The sequence below is a fragment of the Microtus oregoni genome, unplaced genomic scaffold (genome assembly GCF_018167655.1).
Source record: "Microtus oregoni isolate MIOR12 unplaced genomic scaffold, Mior012 000060F_ref0000265, whole genome shotgun sequence".
In the NCBI taxonomy this organism is placed as follows: Eukaryota; Metazoa; Chordata; class Mammalia; order Rodentia; family Cricetidae; genus Microtus; species Microtus oregoni.
The window spans coordinates 10267128-10287389 of record NW_024543870.1 but is presented as its reverse complement, the minus strand read 5'-3'; the positions used below and the strand labels follow the sequence as shown (position 1 = coordinate 10287389).

At 40.2% G+C, this 20262-nt stretch overlaps 1 protein-coding gene across 1 annotated transcript; it reads left to right on the top strand.

The window, feature by feature from the left end:
- The first annotated feature begins 692 nt into the window (after positions 1 to 692).
- Positions 693 to 20053, top strand: Zswim2 (zinc finger SWIM-type containing 2). Its single transcript, XM_041639839.1, has 9 exons — positions 693 to 857; positions 1957 to 2033; positions 3823 to 3863; positions 12155 to 12365; positions 13810 to 14061; positions 15686 to 15770; positions 17125 to 17231; positions 18075 to 18228; positions 19256 to 20053. Exons 1-9 carry the CDS (start codon positions 693 to 695, stop codon positions 20051 to 20053), a joined length of 1890 nt encoding a protein of 629 aa, XP_041495773.1.
- The last annotated feature ends 209 nt before the right edge of the window (positions 20054 to 20262 follow it).

The following is a 20262-nucleotide window of genomic DNA, read 5'->3' as shown; positions in this document are numbered from 1 at the left end:
GACTAATACTTTAGGATAGTTCTCAATTAAAAAGATAGAAATAAAGTTTAGAAATAATTTGTGGATTGTTGGGTAAACTTTTCATACCTAAAAAAAAAAAATCTAACTCCTTAAAAATAGAGCTTTGTAAGCTCAGAGGCCGTGGACACACTTTAAACAGATACATCACCACACACACACACACACACACACACACACCACCACACCACACCACACCACACCCAGCTGAACTGCCTAAAGCTACCCCTACTTTCTTCATCTTCCCTCAGTCACTTACTCAGTGTAATCCTGTTGTGAGCCCCTGGAAAACGCTGGTGGAATTCCGAACAATAGCCATCATGCTGAGTGTTTTGTTGTTGCTGTTGTTCATTTTTGTTTATTATATTATGGATGAGAAATACGCAGAGCGAACACTGTAACTGGGCTGCAACTGCCCTAACATACGGCTCTCACCAGTTCTTCCTGTAAGCCAATCAGCAAAAAGACTAAGGGGTTTGTCCATGTGCCTGTGGCCCCGGCTTTGAAAGTCTGCGAGCGGACTTCTGGAATTTCTCCAGGCCTAACTATAGCAAGGCACACTGGGGCAACTGGAACAGAGCTACCGTCACCACGGCAACTGCACTGCGCGCTGTTGCCATAGAGACCCGAGGCGCCCCAGAAAGCCTAGCTCAGTGGCGCCTGGGCCGCCCAGGATGCTTCGCGGAGGCTGTAAAGCCTCCGAAAGACGAAGACACTTGGATGATAGCCTCAGCTGGCAGCAAGAGCAGGCGCTGAGCAGCAGCATCTATCTCCTGCGACAGATCGGCCCCACCGGCTTTCTACTGAGGGAGGAGGAGCCAGAAAAGGGGAATTTCCGAGTAACGACCGACCGTAACCCACCTTCCCTGGGTCTTGGGGGTCGGGAGGAGGGAAGCCCACTTCATAACCCTGCACAGACATGGGCCTCAGCACAAGGGCTCCCCAGACTTTATGCAAGTTACAAAAGGAAATAGTATCTATCAGAAAAGATTCTTGGTAGTTAGAAACTCGAACTGAGTCCAACTCCTGTAAGATGGGACCTTGAACTTTAGTATTAAAAACAAATAAAGGAGAGGGTGATAGGAATGTTTGGTGTGTGGGATGTGTATTCCTGGACGCCTTGTTAGTGGTCACCAGCCCTGTAAAGTCAAATGAAAACCCATTAAAATCAGGTCCTCTAGAACAGTCTCTAGCTGAGATCGTTTTCTTTTTACTTGTTTTTAAAGCTGTAGCAACTCATTAGAGGATAGTTTAAAGGATACTTTGAAAACTGTGTGAGTGAATAAGAATTCCATTTATTTCGCTAAAAGAGATGCTTCCTATATCCATGGCCTCTTGTCTGTCAGGATGAGAACACTTGCCAGGTGCTTTAGAAATGTAAACTTATTGCCTCGTAGCTGAGTACTGGATACAGTTCGTCACTCTGTACTTTGTTCAAAGCATGCGCTTTTATTTTGCCGATTACACAATCTATTGTGTTTAACGAACAGCTATAGACTGTATAGTGTTGAATAAATCTAATTCTTTCTCATGGAAGGAAAGTTCAGAAAACCCCCCTAAAAAACTTCAGATGAACAAACCGTCTTACAAAAGGCAAACGCCTTTACCTCTGTCCCTTCAAAAATAATAGTTTGGGGTGAATGCTTTAATTTTATATTTAATTTCACCTAAGTACAGAAGATCTTTCTTTAAAAATGTGTTAATCCATAGTGCCAGTTGTTTGCAAAGGTAAAGAATACAGAAGTGCAAAACCAGCCTAGATTGTGAAGAAAGACTATTTCTCAAAAGGTGCTAGCCAATCACAGATTCAGTTCAGAATCATTAAACTAAACTAGTTTAAATGTTTTTAATTTAATTTCTTTTATCAGCTTAGTTTTGCCATAACTCTAAGAATTAACTTGTTTTTAAATTTTTTTTTGTCTTACTTTTTTTCTTAAGGTTTTGCTAGGAAACCCTCATGAATGTAACTGCCCCACGTTTCTGAAGAGGGGGGAACTGTGTAAGCACATTTGCTGGTGAGTGAGTTAGCAACAGTCTCCCACGAGGAAACGCGCCTCACCATTGTCCGTGGTTTGAATGCTGCAAGAATGAGGAAGTTTGGTACTGGGAAGATTAACAGTTAAAATAGCCATAATTTACCAATGTGTTTCTTACTATTCCAAGAATTCCATTTGAGTCCGCAAAGTGAGTAACTCAATAGAGAAACACTTAATAATATCATGTAGAAAAGTATTGATACATATCATGTGCACAAATGTGAAATCCAATGATTAAATCCATAGTTACTCTTGAGACATTACTTTCTTCAACAACTTCCTGTCTTCTGAAATACATTATCATGAAAATAATTGTTGTTTTCAGGATGTCAGGTTTCAGACAACTTTCACCTTTAACATAAACATTTTGGGATAAAAATGAGGACTATAATTGAAGCTTACCTCTCAAACGTGAAGCTTCTACAGTGTTAGGAAAACCTATGTGTTGGGTAATAATTATCTTTCACACGTGGAAGACAATCTTATCAATTAGGAGAGCCTGCTTAAGTTTGCTTTGCCTTCCTATAGTCACACCAACAAATCAATAACGACACCGTTGTAAAATTATTTTTTTAGTTTTAAATTTTAGTGTGTGTGTGTGTGTGTGTGTGTGTGTGTGTGTGTGTGTGTGTGTGACTGGCCTGGCTGGATGTATGTATATGCACCATGTGTGTGCCTGGTGCCCACAGAGGTCAGAAGAGGGTGTTGAAACTGAAGTTACAGATGGCTGTAAACCTTCATGTGGATGGGGAGGATTGAACCCAGGTCTTCTGTGAGAACGAGTGCCCTCATGGTGGAGTCATCTCCACAGTCCCAGTAAACACATTCTTAGCATTTATTACCCGTCAGCAACTGTGTGTCTTGCTTTCTAATGCCTTTCCTTACCAGGTTTGGGACTGATCCACTGAACGTCTACTAACATAGGTTATTGGCTGTATCTGAAAAATAAAGATGTTATACTTTCAAATGTACAGAGTTACCATAACCCTTTAAATAGGTGTCTCCAATATTATTTTATGACAAGGCAGGGTATGGTCATTCTTTTCTGATTTTAATATACCATAACTCATTTCATATAATATTTCAACCATAAACTAAATGCAAATATTATCCAAGTAGCCGGGCGGTGGTGGCGCACGCCTTTAATCCCAGCACTCGGGAGGCAGAGGCAGGCGAATCTCTGTGAGTTTGAGACCAGCCTGGTCTACAAGAGCTAGTTCCAGGACAGGCTCCAAAACCACAGAGAAACCCTGTCTCGAAAAAGCAAAAAAAAAAAAAAAATTATCCAAGTATATAGTGTATATAACATTAATGTAATTAATGAAGCACATTTGCTGTATTTTTTAAAAAATGTATGTTTTCCCCCTCTTGAAAGGTCACAGTTTTAGTTAGTGAGAGTTGAAAGTTTTCTATTATGAACTAAAATGGTAGACATACGAAAACCAATCCCTTGGTGCTCTCAAGGAAGTCAGAGAAAGCATTGTGACTACCTGGACTTCGTCACTACCCTTTGAAGGACCGTGTCTTGAGAGATAAGCACTTTCTCCCTCTGACCAAACTCTTTAGCGCAGACGTAATTCCTTTGTCAGTTTGAACATTGACTAACTTTAAAACACAACTATGACTGACATAAAATTAAGTTTAAGTTTATTCACAACATTTTTGCATTGCAACTCAAATAATCCTTTTTACAGTCTACATGTTAAACAATTTGTCTTGATATTATATAAAAATAAATGTTTTAATTTTTTCTATTCATGAATATTAGGGTCTTGCTGAAAAAATTCAAGCTTCCAAGGAATCATGAATGTAAGTTTCTGGCTTTTTATTTTCTAATTCTTGACTAATTTAAAATTAACAAAAATAAGAACATTTTATTTAAACAGATTCTAAACTCAAGTGCTTATTTTCCTAAAGAATCTGGTAAGTATCTCTCCCCAAAGTTTTTACACTTCAAGAAGTTGAAACAGTTTCTTCCTAAACAAAAATGAAAGTTTATATATCACATTCAAACTCAGATTCTTAAATAAAAGACAAGGGTGAGAACCGCAGAGATGACTCAGTGGGTAGAATTACTCGCAGTGCAAGCTGCGGTCCAGAGTGCAGTCCATGCCCCACATGGTGGAAGGAAGGATGCATCTCCTGAATGTCCTCTGAACTCTGCGTGTACAAACATTCTGTAATTAATATTAAGTCTCTGGGTGATTATGTAGAAGTGGCTGTGGGGCGGGGTTGGACAGAGAAACCTCCAGTTACATATGGTGCCCAGTGTTTGGCATGGGTCCACATAAGACCCAAGAAAGCCTGAAAAAGGATTCTAGACACACGAAAACAGAGACAGACGTGGCTTATTGGTAGTCGCATATTTTTTCAGGTAGGCTCTGTTTGCTGGCTCCTTTAAGAGAAAGCTTCCTGCCTGGGTACTGTGGCACAGAGGGCTCTTTTGGAGGTTCTGCCATAGAGAACCTATGGTTATGCATGCCATTGGAGTTTATGTGCTGTGTGCTGTGGGTATTTGGTGGCAGCACGGACACACTGCTTCCCAGAGTTGGGGCGGTGAGCATGTCTCTCCGCCGTGAGACTAGACGCTCAGAGAACTGAGGTGGAGGAGCCCCACCCACTCAGCTGAGCAGTACAGACAACTGACGCAGCAGTTTTAAGATTGCTGTCAAGAAAATAATAGAAGGAAAATAATAGAAGGAAAATAATAGAAATAAACAGAAAATAATAGAAGGAAAATCACTAACCAAGGAGTCCAACAATGACCACAATAACTCAGACATCTAGAGACTCTTCACCAGCGCAAATCAAAGAAGGAAAACACACAAACCCTACTACTTAAAAAGTGACCGGAGTTAACAACCACTGGTCATTAATATCACTTAATATCAATGGGCTCAACTCACCTATAAAAAGACAGGATCCAACATTCTGCTGTCTACAAGAAACACACCTCAACCACAAAGACAGGCACCTACTCAGAGTAAGGGGCTGGGAAAAGGCTTATCAAGCAAATGGACCTAAGAAACAAGCAGGTGTGGCCATACTAATTTCTAACAAAGTTGACTTCAAACTTAAATCAATCAGAAGAGATGGAGAGGGACATTTTATACTCATAACAGGAACAATTCATCAGGAAGAAGTCTCAATCCTGAATATCTATGCCCCTAATATAAAAGCACCCACGTACGTAAAAGAAACATTACTAAAACTCAAGGCAGCCATCAAACCGCACACACTAATAGTAGGAGACTTCAACACTCCTCTCTCACCAATGGACAGGTCAATCAGACAGAAACCTAACAGAGAAATTAGAGAATTAATGGAGGTAATGAAGCAAATGGACTTAACAGACATCTATAGATTATTCCACCCAAAGAGGAAAGAATATACCTTCTTCTCTGCAGCTCATGGAACCTTCTCGAAAATTGACCACATACTTGGTAACAAAGCGAACTTACACAGTTACAAAAAAATATTAGTAACCACCTGTGTCTTATCAGATCACCATGGATTAAAGTTAGAATTCAACAACAATGCTACCCCCAGAAAGCCTACAAACTCATGGAAACTGAACAGTCATCTACTGAACCATACCTGGATTAAGGAAGAAATAAAGAAAGAAATTAAAGTCTTCCTTGAATTCAATGAAAATAAAGAAACAACATACTCGAACTTATGGGACACTATGAAAGCAGTCCTGAGAGGAAAGTTCATAGCACTAAGTGCCCACCTAAAGAAAACAGAGAAAGCACATATTGGAGACTTAACAGCCCACTTGAAAGCTCTAGAAAAAAAAGAAGCAGACTCACCTAGGAGGAGTAGAAGACTGGAAATAATCAAATTGAGGGCTGAAATCAACAAAATAGAAACACAGAAAACAATCCAAAGAATCAATGAAACAAAAAGCTGGTTCCTGGAGAAAATCAACAAGATAGATAAACCCCTATCCAAACTAATCAAACGAAAGAGAGAGAACACGCAAATTAATAAGATCAGAAATGAAAAGGGGGACATAACCACAGACACAGAGGAAATTCAGAGAGTCATTAGATCTTACTACAAAAGCCTATATGCCACAAAACTGGAAAATGTAAAAGAAATGGACGCTTTTTTAGATAAATACCATTTACCAAAATTAAACCAGGACCAGGTGAACAATCTAAACAGACCTGTAAGTCGCGAAGAATTAGAAGCTGTTATCAAAAACCTCCCTACCAAAAAAAGCCCAGGACCAGATGGTTTCAATGCAGAATTCTACCAGAACTTCCAAGAAGACCTAATACCTATACTCCTTAATGTATTCCACAATATAGAATCAGAAGGGTCATTACCAAATTCCTTTTATGAAGCCACAATTACTCTGATACCAAAACCACTCAAAGACTCAACCAGGAAAGAGAACTACAGGCCAATCTCACTCATGAATATCGACGCAAAAATCCTCAACAAAATACTGGCAAATCGAATCCAAGAACACATCCGAAAAATTATCCATTATGATCAAGTAGGCTTCATTCCTCAGATGCAGGGCTGGTTCAACATACGAAAATCTATCAATGTAATCCAGCATATAAATAAACTGAAAGAAAAAACCATATGATCATTTCATTAGATGCTGAAAAAGCATTTGACAAAATTCAACATCCATTTATGTTAAAAGTCTTGGAGAGATTAGGGATACAAGGGTCATACCTAAATATAATAAAAGCTATATACAGCAAGCCGACAGCTAACATCAAATTAAATGGAGAGAAACTCAAAGCCATCCCGCTTAACTCAGGAACACGGCAAGGCTGTCCACTCTCACCATACCTCTTCAATATAGTGCTTGAAGTTCTAGCAATAGCAATAAGACAACATAATGGGATCAAGGGGATTCGAATTGGAAAGGAAGAAGTTAAACTTTTGTTATTTGCAGATGATATGATAGTGTACATAAGCGACCCCCAAAACTCCACCAAAGAACTTATACAGCTGATAAACAGCTTTAGTAATGTGGCAGGATACAAGATCAACTCCAAAAAATCAGTTGCCCTCTTATACACAAAGGATAGGGAAGCAGAGAGGAAAATCAGAGAAGCTTCACCATTCACGATAGCCACAAACAGCATAAAATATCTGGGGGTACATCTAACCAAGGAAGTGAAAGATCTATTTGACAAGAACTTTAAGGCATTGAAGAAAGAAATTGAAGAGGATACCAAAAAATGGATGGACCTGCCTTGCTCTTGGATTGGGAGGATCAACATAGTAAAAATGGCAATTCTACCAAAGGCAATTTATAGATTCAATGCAATCCCCATCAAGATCCCATCAAAATTCTTCACAGATCTGGAGAAGACAATAATCAACTTTATATGGAAAAACAAAAAACCCAGGATAGCCAAAACAATCCTATACAATAAAAGATCTTCTGGAGGCATTACCATCCCTGACTTCAAACTCTATTACAGAGCTACAGTAATGAAAACAGTGTGGTACTGGCATAAAAACAGAGAAGTCGACCAATGGAATCGTATAGAAGACCCGGATTTTATCCCACAAACCTATGAACACCTCATTTTCGATAAAGGAGCTAAAAGTATGCAATGGAAGAAAGAAAGCATCTTCAACAAATGGTGCTGGCACAACTGGATGTCAACCTGTAGAAGAATGAAAATAGACCCATATCTCTCACCGTGCACAAAACTCAAGTCCAAATGGATTAAAGACCTCAATATCAGTCCGAACACACTGAACCTGATAGAAGAGAAAGTGGGAAATACCCTACAACAGATGGGCACAGGAGATCGCTTCCTATGTATAACCCCAGAAGCACAGACATTAAGGGCAACATTGAATAAATGGGACCTACTTAAACTGAGAAGCTTCTGTAAAGCAAAGGACACTGTCACTAAGACACAAAGGCAACCTACTGACTGGGAGAAGATCTTCACCAACCCCGCAACAGACAAAGGTCTGATCTCCAAAATATATAGAGAACTCAAGAAACTAGACTTTAAAATGCTAATTAACCCAATTAAAAAATGGGGCACTGAACTGAACAGAGAATTCTCAACAGAAGAAGTTCAAATGGCCAAAAGACACTTAAAGTCGTGCTCAACTTCCTTAGCAATCAGGGAAATGCAAATCAAAACAACTTTGAGATATCATCTTACACCTGTCAGAATGGCTAAACTCAAAAACACCAAGGATAACCTTTGCTGGAGAGGCTGTGGAAGAACGGGTACCCTCATCCATTGCTGGTGGGAATGCAATCTTGTGCAACCACTGTGGAAGTCAGTGTTTCGGTTTCTCAGGAAATTCGGGATCAACTTACCCCTGGACCCAGCAATACCACTCTTGGGAATATACCCAAGAGATGCTCTATCAAATGACAAAAGCATTTGTTCAACTATGTTCATAGCAGTATTATTTGTAATAGCCAGAACCTGGAAACAACCTAGATGCCCTTCAATGGAAGAATGGATGAAGAAAGTATGGAATATATACACGCTAGAGTACTATGCTGCGGTAAAAAACAATGACTTCTCGAATTTTGCATGCAAATGGATGGAAATAGAAAACACTATCCTGAGTGAGGTGTCCCAGACCCAAAAAGATGAATATGGGATGTACTCACTCATAATTGGTTTCTAGCCATAAATAAGGACCACGGAGTCTACAATAGGTGAACCTAAAGAAGCTAAGGAAGAAGGTGAACCGAAGGAAAAACATATAGTTGTCCTCTTCGCTAAGGGAAGTAGACCAAATTTCCGGGGAGAAAATGGGATCTTGGGGGGGGGGGGATGGGGGTAAGGGGAGATGGGGAGAGAAAAGGTAGAAGGGAAGGAGGGGGGACCTGGGAAACGGGAGAATTGGGATAAAGGAAAGGTGGATAGGGGAGCACGGAACCACAATTCTTAGTTAAGGGAGCCACTTTAGGGTGGGCAAGCGACTTGACCCTAGAGGGGCTCCCTAGTGCCCAAGATGAGGTTCCCAGTTAGTTCCTTGGGCAGCTGAGGATTGGGAACCTGAAATGACCCTATCCTAGAGCAATACTGACGAATATCTTGCATATCATCATAGAATCTTCATCTGGTGATGGATAGAGATCGAGACAGTGACCCACACAGGAGCACTGGACTGAGCTCCCAAGGTCCCAAGGAGGAGCAGAAGGAGGGAGAACATGAGCAAAGAATTCGGGACCACGAGGCGTGCATCCACCCACTGAGACAGAGGAGCTGATCTACGGGGAGCTCACCAAGGCCAGCTGGACTGTGACCGAAAAAGCATGGGATAAAACCGGACTCTCTGAACATGGCGAACAATGAGGGCTGATGAGACACCAAGGACAATGGCAGGGGGTTTTGATCCTACTTAATGTGCTGGCTTTGTGGGAGCCTAGCCAGTTTGGATGTTCACCTTCCTAGATATGGACGGAGAGGACCTAGGACTTACCACAGGGCAGGGAACCCGGACTGCTCTGTAGACTGGAGAGGGAGGGGGAGAGGAGTGGGGGGAGGGGGAGAAGGGTGGGAGGAGGGGGAGAAGGGTGGGAGGAGGGGGAGAAGGGTGGGAGGAGGGGAAGGGAAATGGGAGGCTGGGAGGAGGTGGAAACTTGTTTTTTGTTTATGTTTTTTTTTCTTCTTTTCGCAATAAAAAAGAAAAGATTGCTGTCAAGCGATCAACAACAATACAGATGCACAATAAGGACAGATTCAGACAAAAAGACCTCTACACAGGCCACAGTGTGTTTAAAAAAAAAAATGTGTGTATGCTTGAAAGAGAGAAGAAAAAAAGATAAAGACAGTCATAGATTAAAATAATGATTTAGAAAATATAAAGTGAGGTCCTTAAAAATAGAGTAATAAAAAATATAATATTATTTATAAAATATAATAAGCCACATAAAGATGAAAAGTATGCAGAGTCTGGATTATGTATATTATTGTGTTTTGTTTGGAGTTTTTGACTGTTAATGAGCTAACTGCTGAGAGACATTTGATTGTGTCTTCCCTTCCCACATGTCAGACATTCTTATGCAGGAATCCAAAATAGCTCCAAATAACTTTTTAAATATACAAAACTTATGCTTCCATTCATTATTATTTGTTTAATAGATTTAGTTTAATGTTTCTGCCTTATTTTTGGTTTAATGCACTTGAAAGAAAGATGAAAGATTTTTTTCTCAATAATTTACTGAAGCCGCTGTGTGGTGATACAGAGACAATTAATTCCAACCAAACACGTCCTCCATCCTGCACCAACAGAGCCACACGCGGGTGCTGTAATAACAAAAAAAGAGAAGGGGCAGCAAAAGAAACCTGAACGACTATTACCATTACAAAGAAAATATGATTCTGAAAGGATTGAAACAGCTCACATGAAAAGACAAAAGAGGCGTAATAGTACAAAGAGGCCATGTGTTTTAGAAAAAAAAATAAGTCACAGAGACAACATAAGGAACACATTTGCGAAGTGTAATCCCTGAAATGTTTTGAAAGAATTTTCAGTTTCAGTCCAATAAACAGTCAAAGGTGATTTATATGTAAAGAATATATTAGCAAATGGCTATGGGTGGTAGCTTTGCAGATTTCATTAGAATCAGAAAAGAAGTGAGTTAAAAATAAGGGAGGCGCACACACTAAATAATACGTAATAAATATGCAAACGTTCTTCTGCTGGCCTCATGTTCACGAGACCATAGAAACAATGAATTAGTATTTGTGTGGTGGGTTGAGGCTGTTTGACAGACTAGCTGCCTACTTCCTGTAGAATACTCTTGTTGGTCTCATACATTACCTCTTCCATACCATCTCAAGTGCTTCTGCTGTTTTCTAATTTATGCTCTCCCACACAGAACAGTTCCCGGGCAGCTTCTTTCATGAAATTCCTATTTTAAAGAGAGCAGATGTTGCTGTTTCTCTATGTCAAATAATCCTCCTCCAAGTACTGGGTAATTAAAGTTTGATTTCCTCCCACAGTCCTCCTGCACCTGCCCCATCACCTCAGATAAGAAACAAAGGTTTCTTTGCTGAAACAAAAGTAACATTTTTGCTGTCCCTTTTCTGGTGTTTAATTAGAAAGGGGTCTTTCTAGGAAAACAGAGCTTTCACAGGCCTGCATATAACATTTAACTTATGTGTATTCAAAATATACAAAATAAACGGAACTTGGGGACTAACAACTAGAAATTAAATTGTGCTTAGTTAGAGAGAGAGGGCAGACAGGAGAAGGAGCCACGGATGGAGAGAAGGAATCTTGGGTTCTAAGATTAAAACAATAAACAAACAGTTGATTGTAAGAACAGCAGGCTGAGGAAAATTCAGGGCTCCCCAGGGTGCAGGCAATGCGGTGTCTAGTAGGCGTCTAGTAGGTATCTAGTAAGTGTGTAGTAGGCTGTCCTGCAGAGCACTGTCCAAGTCTGACATGAACCTGATGAGCAAAGCACTCCTCTATGGCCACAGAACAAAGACAGGAAAATATGCACAACTAATCTACCCCTCTGTTATCCACTCCCTTAACAAACACAGCCATGCGTACCTATTCGCATGCTCCTTTTCTCCCTTTATGCATTCTTATTACTGTTTGTTTTAATTTATTTAAATGTGTTGTGTCTCTGTGTGTCTGTCCCATGTGGGGTGTTTACTACACCAGAGGAGGGTATTGGAATCCCTGGAGCTGCAATGGTAAGGGTTCTGGGGTCTGAACCTGTGCCCTTTGCAAGTGCACTACTTCCTCTTAATCAATGAGTCATATCTCCTGCTCTTATTTTAATACTGTTGCATGCTGATGAGGGATTCGTTTACAGGCACGTGAAAAGACCAAAATGTCACCATGATGCCAAAAGCAGGGTTAGCATTATCACGTCTCAAGCCTGTGATAACACGTCCTGCAGTATTTTTAGTAGCAAGTGTAGGAGGGGGCAATCGAATTGTCTTTGTAAATTACTCTTTTCTAATGATTCTTTTTCTAAGTAGAAGATGAAGAAGTGGTCACTGTATAATCCAACTAGTACTACCCTAGTATTTGAAAGAATGTAACACACCCTGCTATTACATCTTCATGTTTCCTTTCTTGCCACCGAACTCTAAGACTTTGGTGTTTCTTGCTAGCTGCTTTCCAGCTGGGTCTTACGGAAGGAGAAATAAATGACTTGCTACGGGGGATCCACCAGGTTCAAACTCCCAAGCGTGGAGCAAGGGACGAGAACACGTGTGTGGAAGCAGGCGGCTGCCTCAAACAGAAGGACGTCAGTGCTGAGGACGTCTGCCCTATTTGTCAAGAGGTGCTGCTGGAGAAAAGACTCCCTGTCACCTTCTGCAGGTGATGGGTTTAACGCTGGATCCGAAAGTCTTAGGGGAATTCCAGTCTAATATTCTTTTTCTAAAACATTTTTTATTCTTTTATTATGTATACAGTGTTCTATCTGCATGTATGCCTGCAGGCCAGAAGAGGGCACCAGATCTCATTACAGATGATTGTGGGCCGCCATGGGGTTCTGGGAATTGAACTCAGGACCTCTCTGGAACAACCAGTGCTCTTAACCTCTGAGCCATCTCTCCAGCCCCATAGTCTAATATTCTTATGAAGTTACTTTACGAGATTCCTTGAGAGACAAAGTAAAAGCTTCCTCTCTGTCTAATTCCTGTTTTCTGTGTTCTTTTGTTCCCTCATATATGTCTTATGAGATGTCCTGTTTAAATATGTCTAGGGCACATTGTAAGGGTAAAAATTAGAAGTATCATTCCACAGTTATTCAGCCCTCTGCTGTAAATAATGAAGAGGAAGGTTTTCTGTTTGCTTTTTAAGCCCTTCAAGATTTATTTATTTATTGTTGATTGATTAACTGACTGATTTGAGAAGGTGGGTGCGTACATGCCTTAGCATGTATATAGGTCAGAGCCCAACCTGTGGAGGTTTATTTTCTCTACCACCCTGCGTGTTCCAGTGATCGATCAGTGTAAACTCAGATCACTGGGCACCAAGCGCCTTTACTTGGCCTCTCACCAGCTCTTGTGTTTTCTTTACAGAGGGAGGAAATGTTACAGCTGCAACAATATTTTCTGGATATAAAGATTTACTTTGAAGTTATAAATGCTCTTTTCAATTTTTAAGAAATTCTATCTTGTAACTTAAATTGTTTAATTTTTACTTAGCAAAAGTCCTCGCCGAGAGAATCTCCTTCTTGCTATTTACAAAGGCACTCATAAGTTGGACTTTAAAAATCGAAACAACAGTTTGCTGCTGGAATTCGTTTCATTCATTTTTCTTTTCTACACTTGACAAATAGTTGACTCCTATTTTGCGTGTTTCTCTGTGGTTGCTTCCATTGAGTACTGAAAACCTACTAACTACTTCCGCAATATAACTTCTCCCAGCAGAGATTGCTAATGTGTTTAAGATGCTACATGAGTTCTCAAAAAAGCAAAAGAGAGAAAAGGAGGGTAGGACTCCACCCTCTAGTTAAAGAATTGTTCTGTTAACTTTCCTTTGTGTTAAAACTATACTCATTCTGACCTTATGAATGAAACATAATTTTATGATGTAAATCTTCTTACCATTTCCTTTAAGTGAGGAAAAAGTTATATTTGGAATTTTGATAAAGATGGGAAATTATATTTTTGTTTGTAATCCAGCTATATCTAGAAATCAGTTCAAAGTGCATTTTATAAGGAATAAAGATGGTCTCAGAGAGATTTTCTATTGAAATAAACATCTCTAACAAATACATACAATGAGTGATAAATTTGAATTTTATTTCTGATAGATTTGGATGCGGCAATAATGTTCACATAAAATGCATGAAGATCTTAGCCAGTTATCAAGATACGGGGTCGAACAGCTCCATGATAAAATGCCCGCTGTGCAGGGAAGGGTTTGCACCATTAAAAGTCATCTTGGAGGAATTCAAAAACTCTAACAAACTTATGACGACCTCTGAGAAAGAACGACTAGACAAACACCTCGGAATTCCCTGCAACAACTGTAAACAGCTGCCGATCGAGGGGAGGTGCTACAAGTAAGTCTGAGCCTTAGGGTGGGCTTGCGCTAAGCTGCCCTCTTCCACAATAGCAATGACAGCTTGTTAGGGTGGGCTTGCGCTAAGCTGCCCTCTTCCACAATAGCAATGACAGCTTGCTTGGGATTGCATTTTAGTTCCCTCACTTCCACCAGAGCCTTGGCTTTTCATTCTCCTGTGGGTTGGCTGTGAAGCAGCTTCTTCTCATGGCTTGCCTATGGATTTGGCTAACATCTCCCAGTTTCTCATTCTTCCATCACAAATAAAAGCAGCATCTGGGACGTTTGTGGCTCCGTCTTCCACTCTCCTTCAAGCAACAAACATTGCACTCAGCCTCCAAAGCTAGTTCAGCTCTATACAAGCAGCAGCTTCCTCTTCGTTAGGGTGTCGGGATGCGGCTGGTTCAGCTGGTTCCCCTTTCAGGTTAGTTCACGAAACATCACGTGTATGTTAAACTGCAGAGTTACTTAGGTTTTTATCCTAGCCTACTCTGATGACTCAAGAGAGTTACAGCATTGCTGGTTTGTGATGTTCATTACTAAGGATCTACGCATATGAATAGTAATAAGAAATAAATTAACACTTGCATCTTCTGCAATGTATGAGCGCATATTTTTCTTATTTTGCAAGGAAATATCCTAAACGTTAGAAAATTTAAATTTAAAAGTAAGCCTGTTTGTCTCATGCTCACAATCTTTATTTTGTGAATTTTGTAGCAAGTAAATGAAAATTTTAAGTGGTAAAATTTCTAATAAAAATTATTAATAGCATAAGCTTGAAATCAGGCTTCTGTAAAAAGTTACATTTTCAAATTATATTAGTAGCTTTTGTTGAGACCTCATACATTTATCGTTCTGTGGGGAGGAAAAAGTATGATTCTAGGATGCAAGAGCCCTGCCAAGTGTAACCCTACCCTTCAGGAGACAGCTGGAAAGAAGGCTTGTGTAGACATGTGACAAACCCCGTGTCTGTGGGCTGCGGTCCCATGGACCACTCGAGAAAGAAATCGCTGGGGCCTAAACTCTGGTCTAGGAGAGTACCATGAAAAGGACATGGAGGAGACAAAATAGTAGCAGTCTCCAAGTGTGCCCACAGGTTTATCCCTGAATGTCTCCAAGTGTACCACAGGTTTACCGCAGACCTGAGTGTCTCCCAGTGTACCCACAGGTTTACTGCAGAACCTCTATGTCTGCTTACATGTTGAAGGGAGTGAGGTGACATAAAGGTTAAGGTTTCTTATTCATGGACCTTTAACTAAGATGACTCCAACCTCCATAAACCCAGTAGAATCACAAGGGCTCTTGAAAGTTGAGGAGAGCAGAGGAAGTGACAGGGAAAGACAGTTAGTCCCTCTGAAGCCTGGAAAAGTGGCTCAGCCAGGCCAACACCTGGTTCTTACCCTTTCGAGACCCATCAAGCTTCCGTTCTACAGAAGTGTCTGACAATTACTGTCGTGACTTAAGCTATCAAATGTATAGGAAATTCCACAGAAATAATAGGAAACTAATCCACAGTGTGGACCAGAGTGGGCTTCGTCATGTGTGGGGCACGCATGGGAAGATGAGTCAACACTGTGGCAGTGACTGGACTTCTCTCTCCTGTGTTTTCGTGTGCTGTGTCTCAGGTGCACTGAGTGTGTGGAGTACCACTTGTGCCAGGAATGCTTCGACAGCTGCTGTCATCTTGCTCACACTTTTGCATTCCGTGAGGTAAGGGGCCCGCCTTTAACCGAACGTGGCGTCCATCATGTTGTATAGAGCAGTAAATCCAAGAGCATGAAAAGCAGATAACACTCTGGAATGAACTAATTGACTTTTAATTTAAAAATTAGTTTTAGAGCCAGGCAGCGATTGCGCACGCCTTTAATCCCAGCACTTGGGAAGTAGAGGCAGGTGGATCTCTATGAGTTCGAGGCCAGCCTGGTCTACAAGAGCTAGTTCCAGGACAGGCTCCAAAGCTACAGAGACACCCTGTCTTGAAAAACAAAAAGCAAACAAACAAACAAAAAATCATGGCCAGAGTAATAATCCATAGAACTTTTAGGCATCCTTTGAACTGCACATTTTAAAAGTGAAGCCAGATTTGGTAGCACAGACCTGTCACCTCAGCCCTCGGGAGGCTAAGGCAGGACAGTCACATGTTTGAGGCTAGTCTGAGCTACTTAGTGAAACCTAGCAGTAAATGTATACATATTACATATATATATATATTTATATTTATATATAATGATGCTGAATAATGCTACTTTTTTCTTGTCGTGAAAATAAAACACCTATGATTATAAATACTATATTTTACATTAAGAACTGGACAAGCTAGCAAGATAGCTCAGTGGTAAAGGTATTTGCTGTCAAGCCTAGGGATCCAGGTTCAATCCCTGGGACCTACATGGTGGACAGAGAGGATCTCTTCCTGTAATTTCATGTTTGTCTTCAATGCAAGAGGCATCACATGTACACCCCCCCACAGAGAGAGAGTTAGGGGAGAAAGAGGAACGGTGGAGACAGAGAGAACACTAAACAAAAGGAGGAAGCTGGGAGGAAGAGAGGGAGTGACTTTGAGCATGGTGGTGCACGTCTGTCATTCCAGCTACTCAGAAGGCTGAGGACTGCAAATCCGAAGGCAGTCTGGACAGTTTAGGGAATCCTACCTCTTCTGGAGGAGCGTCTGGTGACTCCGAACACTCCTGAACCCCAGTTCTCAGGCGCCCAGTGTCCTCCTCTGTCCTCTGTAGGCACCAGGTACATGTGTGCTGAACAGATAGACACGTAGGCAAAGCACTCATACACATACAATAAGGAACTCTTTTAAATGAAAAATAAATTACTGAATTCAAAGTACCGTGTGTAGCTTAGTTTTCTGTTGGTTAACCCCTTAGTGTTGAAAAGAAGAAGGTCATTCTAGCAACCTCGTGGAAGGATATGAGAGCTACTAGTAATCTATAATTTTGTGATAAAGTAGATATTCTTATAATGAGCATTTTACAATATTGTATTATCTATATGCAACCTTTATTACTTAATCATAACACATTTTTATGACCTATTTTCACACCAATTTCAGAAGAGAAACCAAAGATGGAGATCAGCAGATAAAAGGTCAGATGTTGTAAAATATTTAGATATTAAAAATGAAGAAATGAATACAGAATATCTTCAAGAGATGCAAGGGTGAGAGTTAGCAAAATTCACACTTCCTGTGTTTCAGGACCTTTGAGTAATTTTTCATTTGAATTGGTTATATATGGTCCTTGGTTTCTTATTTGTTTAGTAATTGCATAGGTGTTCCAAGTAACACTTCACATCCTTGGAAGAACAAGGGTCTTGAGTCAGCCTGCTTGAGTCTAGTCCTGGCCGAGCACATGCTGTCAGCCAGCTTTGGGGATACAGACATCAATTCTCTCATCTTTAAAACAGGAATGATTTTCTACCATTATGGTCATATATCTGTAGAATGGAAAGCGTTAACTTTTCTGTCAGCTATGTGAATGTCATCCAAAATAGCTCCTTGACCTGAGCTTTTGTTTTTAAACACCATTTTATCCGTTTTACCACTTGCTACTGACACTGAATACCTTTATGTGCTTTTAAAGTTGTACTGTTACTCTAAAAATATTGGGGTTAGCAGGTACCCCCCAAATGAATTTTCTCACAAATTGCCATCTACCCTTGAGAATTTGGGCTGACTGTTCGCATACTTCATCAGTTGACACATAAATCAGTTTGTGTTTCTAAGGATATGTCTAAACACTTGCTCAAAGAGAAGTAATTTCAGCTTATGACCCTCAGATTTTTGTCCTTTTATTGACTTTAAAGTATAAACAAAAATCTCATTAGTATTTCTATTTGATGTGGCTAAACTAAAATGTCTTCCATATGAAGTCGGCTCACTCAAGATTTGCAGAGAACCTGGGGTTCCATTGTATTACGTATGCGGAAAAATTGTGCTTTCAATCACATTCTCATCAATAATGACACATGGGTGCTCAGGTCTCTCTGTTTATCTTCATTTAGTCAGTTTTGCACACCAAAACAAGTCGTAAAGACACTGCCTCTCCTGATGATTACAAAGAACAGCAAGCTGCTTGCTCCAGGGTACCAGTGTCGACTCTGCTTGAAGTCATTTTGTCTTGGCCAATACACAAGACTGCTGCCGTGTTCTCACAAGGTAAAAGCCACGTCCTTCTCTTTGACTTTTCCTCAAGGGCCATTCCCCATGAGTGAGGTGGCAGTAGGCGTTTCCCCGTTTGTTTTCCGGTTGTACTCTGTGCAGACACCCGCTCACTTGAATAGCACATGTGGACAAGATGTCACAGAGGAATAGCACATGTGGACAAGATGTCACAGAGGAATAGCACATGTGGACAAGATGTCACAGAGGAATAGCACATGTGGACAAGATGTCACAGAGGAATAGCACATGTGGACAAGATGTCACAGAGGAATAGCACATGTGGACAAGATGTCACAGAGGATGGAGCTTGCCCCTGGCGGCAAGTTCACACCGGGAGGACTTGCTTCCTTACACACTGTCTAGTTAGGATGCATGGCGTTTTAACTGCATCCTTTTATGTACTTTTGTTACATGTGACATAAAAAAAATCTACAGAATCCTAGATTTGTGCCATGTGTTTTTACAGCTCTCTAGATGAAATAAAAATTCCTTAATTGAAAATTATTCATAAAGACCCACTAGAATCAAAGTCCAATTTCACTTGTCAGTCGTACTTAATAATCATATTTTTTCTAAAATAACATTGCTTAAATAAACATGTTGAGCTTTAAAGCCACATTTAAACTGGTAGTGTTTTTAATAACCAAAAATGTGTGTTATTTTGCATCTCATGATTGTTAGACTTGTTTTCAATTCTAGTTGATTATAATCTTTTAATTTTTAAATGTTTTCTATCATTAGAAGTAATTAGCATGAAAACGATACCTTGAACAATGAGTTTCTAACTAAGTTATGAAGGTGATATATTCAAAGGGCTTAGCATTTTACTGCGGGAAATGGAAATCGGTCAGTGTAGACATTGTATTTACAAATGAACTTCTTCGAAATATTTTCATAAAACTTGATACGTTAGAATTCCCTTTCTCTCTGCTCAATAGTCTTAATATACAACTAGATGGGAAATTTTCATATAAGTAGTGTTGCTGTAGCTCTGATTAACCCGCAATCTTTTTGTCTCAAGTTTCACAGGAAATGTATTGACAGTTGGTTATTTCAGAAGTGCAACGCATGCCCTATTGACAGACAAGTCATATACAACCCTCTGATCTGGAAGGGCACCACCTTGGATGGACAAACACATCCGCGGACATCAAACAAAGACATCGCCAGCTTGCCAAAACAGCAAGAAGCAAAACTTTTTATTCCTGGTACTGGGTTAGTTTTACAACAAAATAGAACTGGAATTTTACCTAGTGTTCCTCGGTGTAATTCTAAAACACTGACTACACTTCAAAATCCATCAGACAACTATCAGAATATAACAATAGATGACCTCTGCTCGGTCAAACTAGATAACTCAGAGTCAAGAAAATTAGTTTTTGGATATAAAGTCAGTCAACATTTCCCCATATACCCGCAAGATCCAGCCACTGGGTCATTCAGGCAAACACCATCTCAAACATTTCTTCCTTCCCTTGCTCCTACGGACAGTATTTGTCTCACTGGAAGGAAAAGCCAAGAAATCGATGAAAAATACCATCCTGGGCAGAGTCCAAAGACAACAAAAAGCTGTGAACATGTGAGCTATAATTCAAAGAAATCCCTCACTCCTAAAATAAGATCAAGTGCCGTACCTACAGAGGACTTAAATCTTCCTGTCAGCTGGGGCACAGCCAAACTGAGCTCGTCTAAAAGACATAACAATTCCACGGGGAAACTCAGACAAAAATGTAGTCGCCCACCCAGACGTCCTGCTCACCCCCCTTTGCAAACACAAAGTGCTGCTCTGTCTTTAATAATGGAAGGAATTCAATTATGAAAAAAGCATTTTTATTACATCAGGGGCTTTTGAATATTTAATACATAAAATATCTTACTTTTAGAACATAAGAATGCATGTACACTATTGACAGATGTATATAAAATCTCTATTGTCATTTTTGCCTGCTTGTCTCTGAACCCCTTACTGTGCTTACAGAGGTCACCCTGCTACACGGAAGACTAAGCAATATGTTTCAATGAAAATTC

What these genes read in the sequence shown, in the direction of transcription:
- Zswim2 (XM_041639839.1), top strand. Translation starts at nt 693, where the DNA reads ATGCTTCGCGGAGGCTGTAAAGCCTCCGAAAGACGAAGACACTTGGAT. An exon ending in CAGAAAAGGGGAATTTCCGA is followed by an intron (nt 858 to 1,956) that starts GTAACGACCGAC and finishes TTTTTTCTTAAG; the next exon opens with GTTTTGCTAGGAAACCCTCA. An exon ending in TGCTGCCGTGTTCTCACAAG is followed by an intron (nt 18,229 to 19,255) that starts GTAAAAGCCACG and finishes TTTTGTCTCAAG; the next exon opens with TTTCACAGGAAATGTATTGA.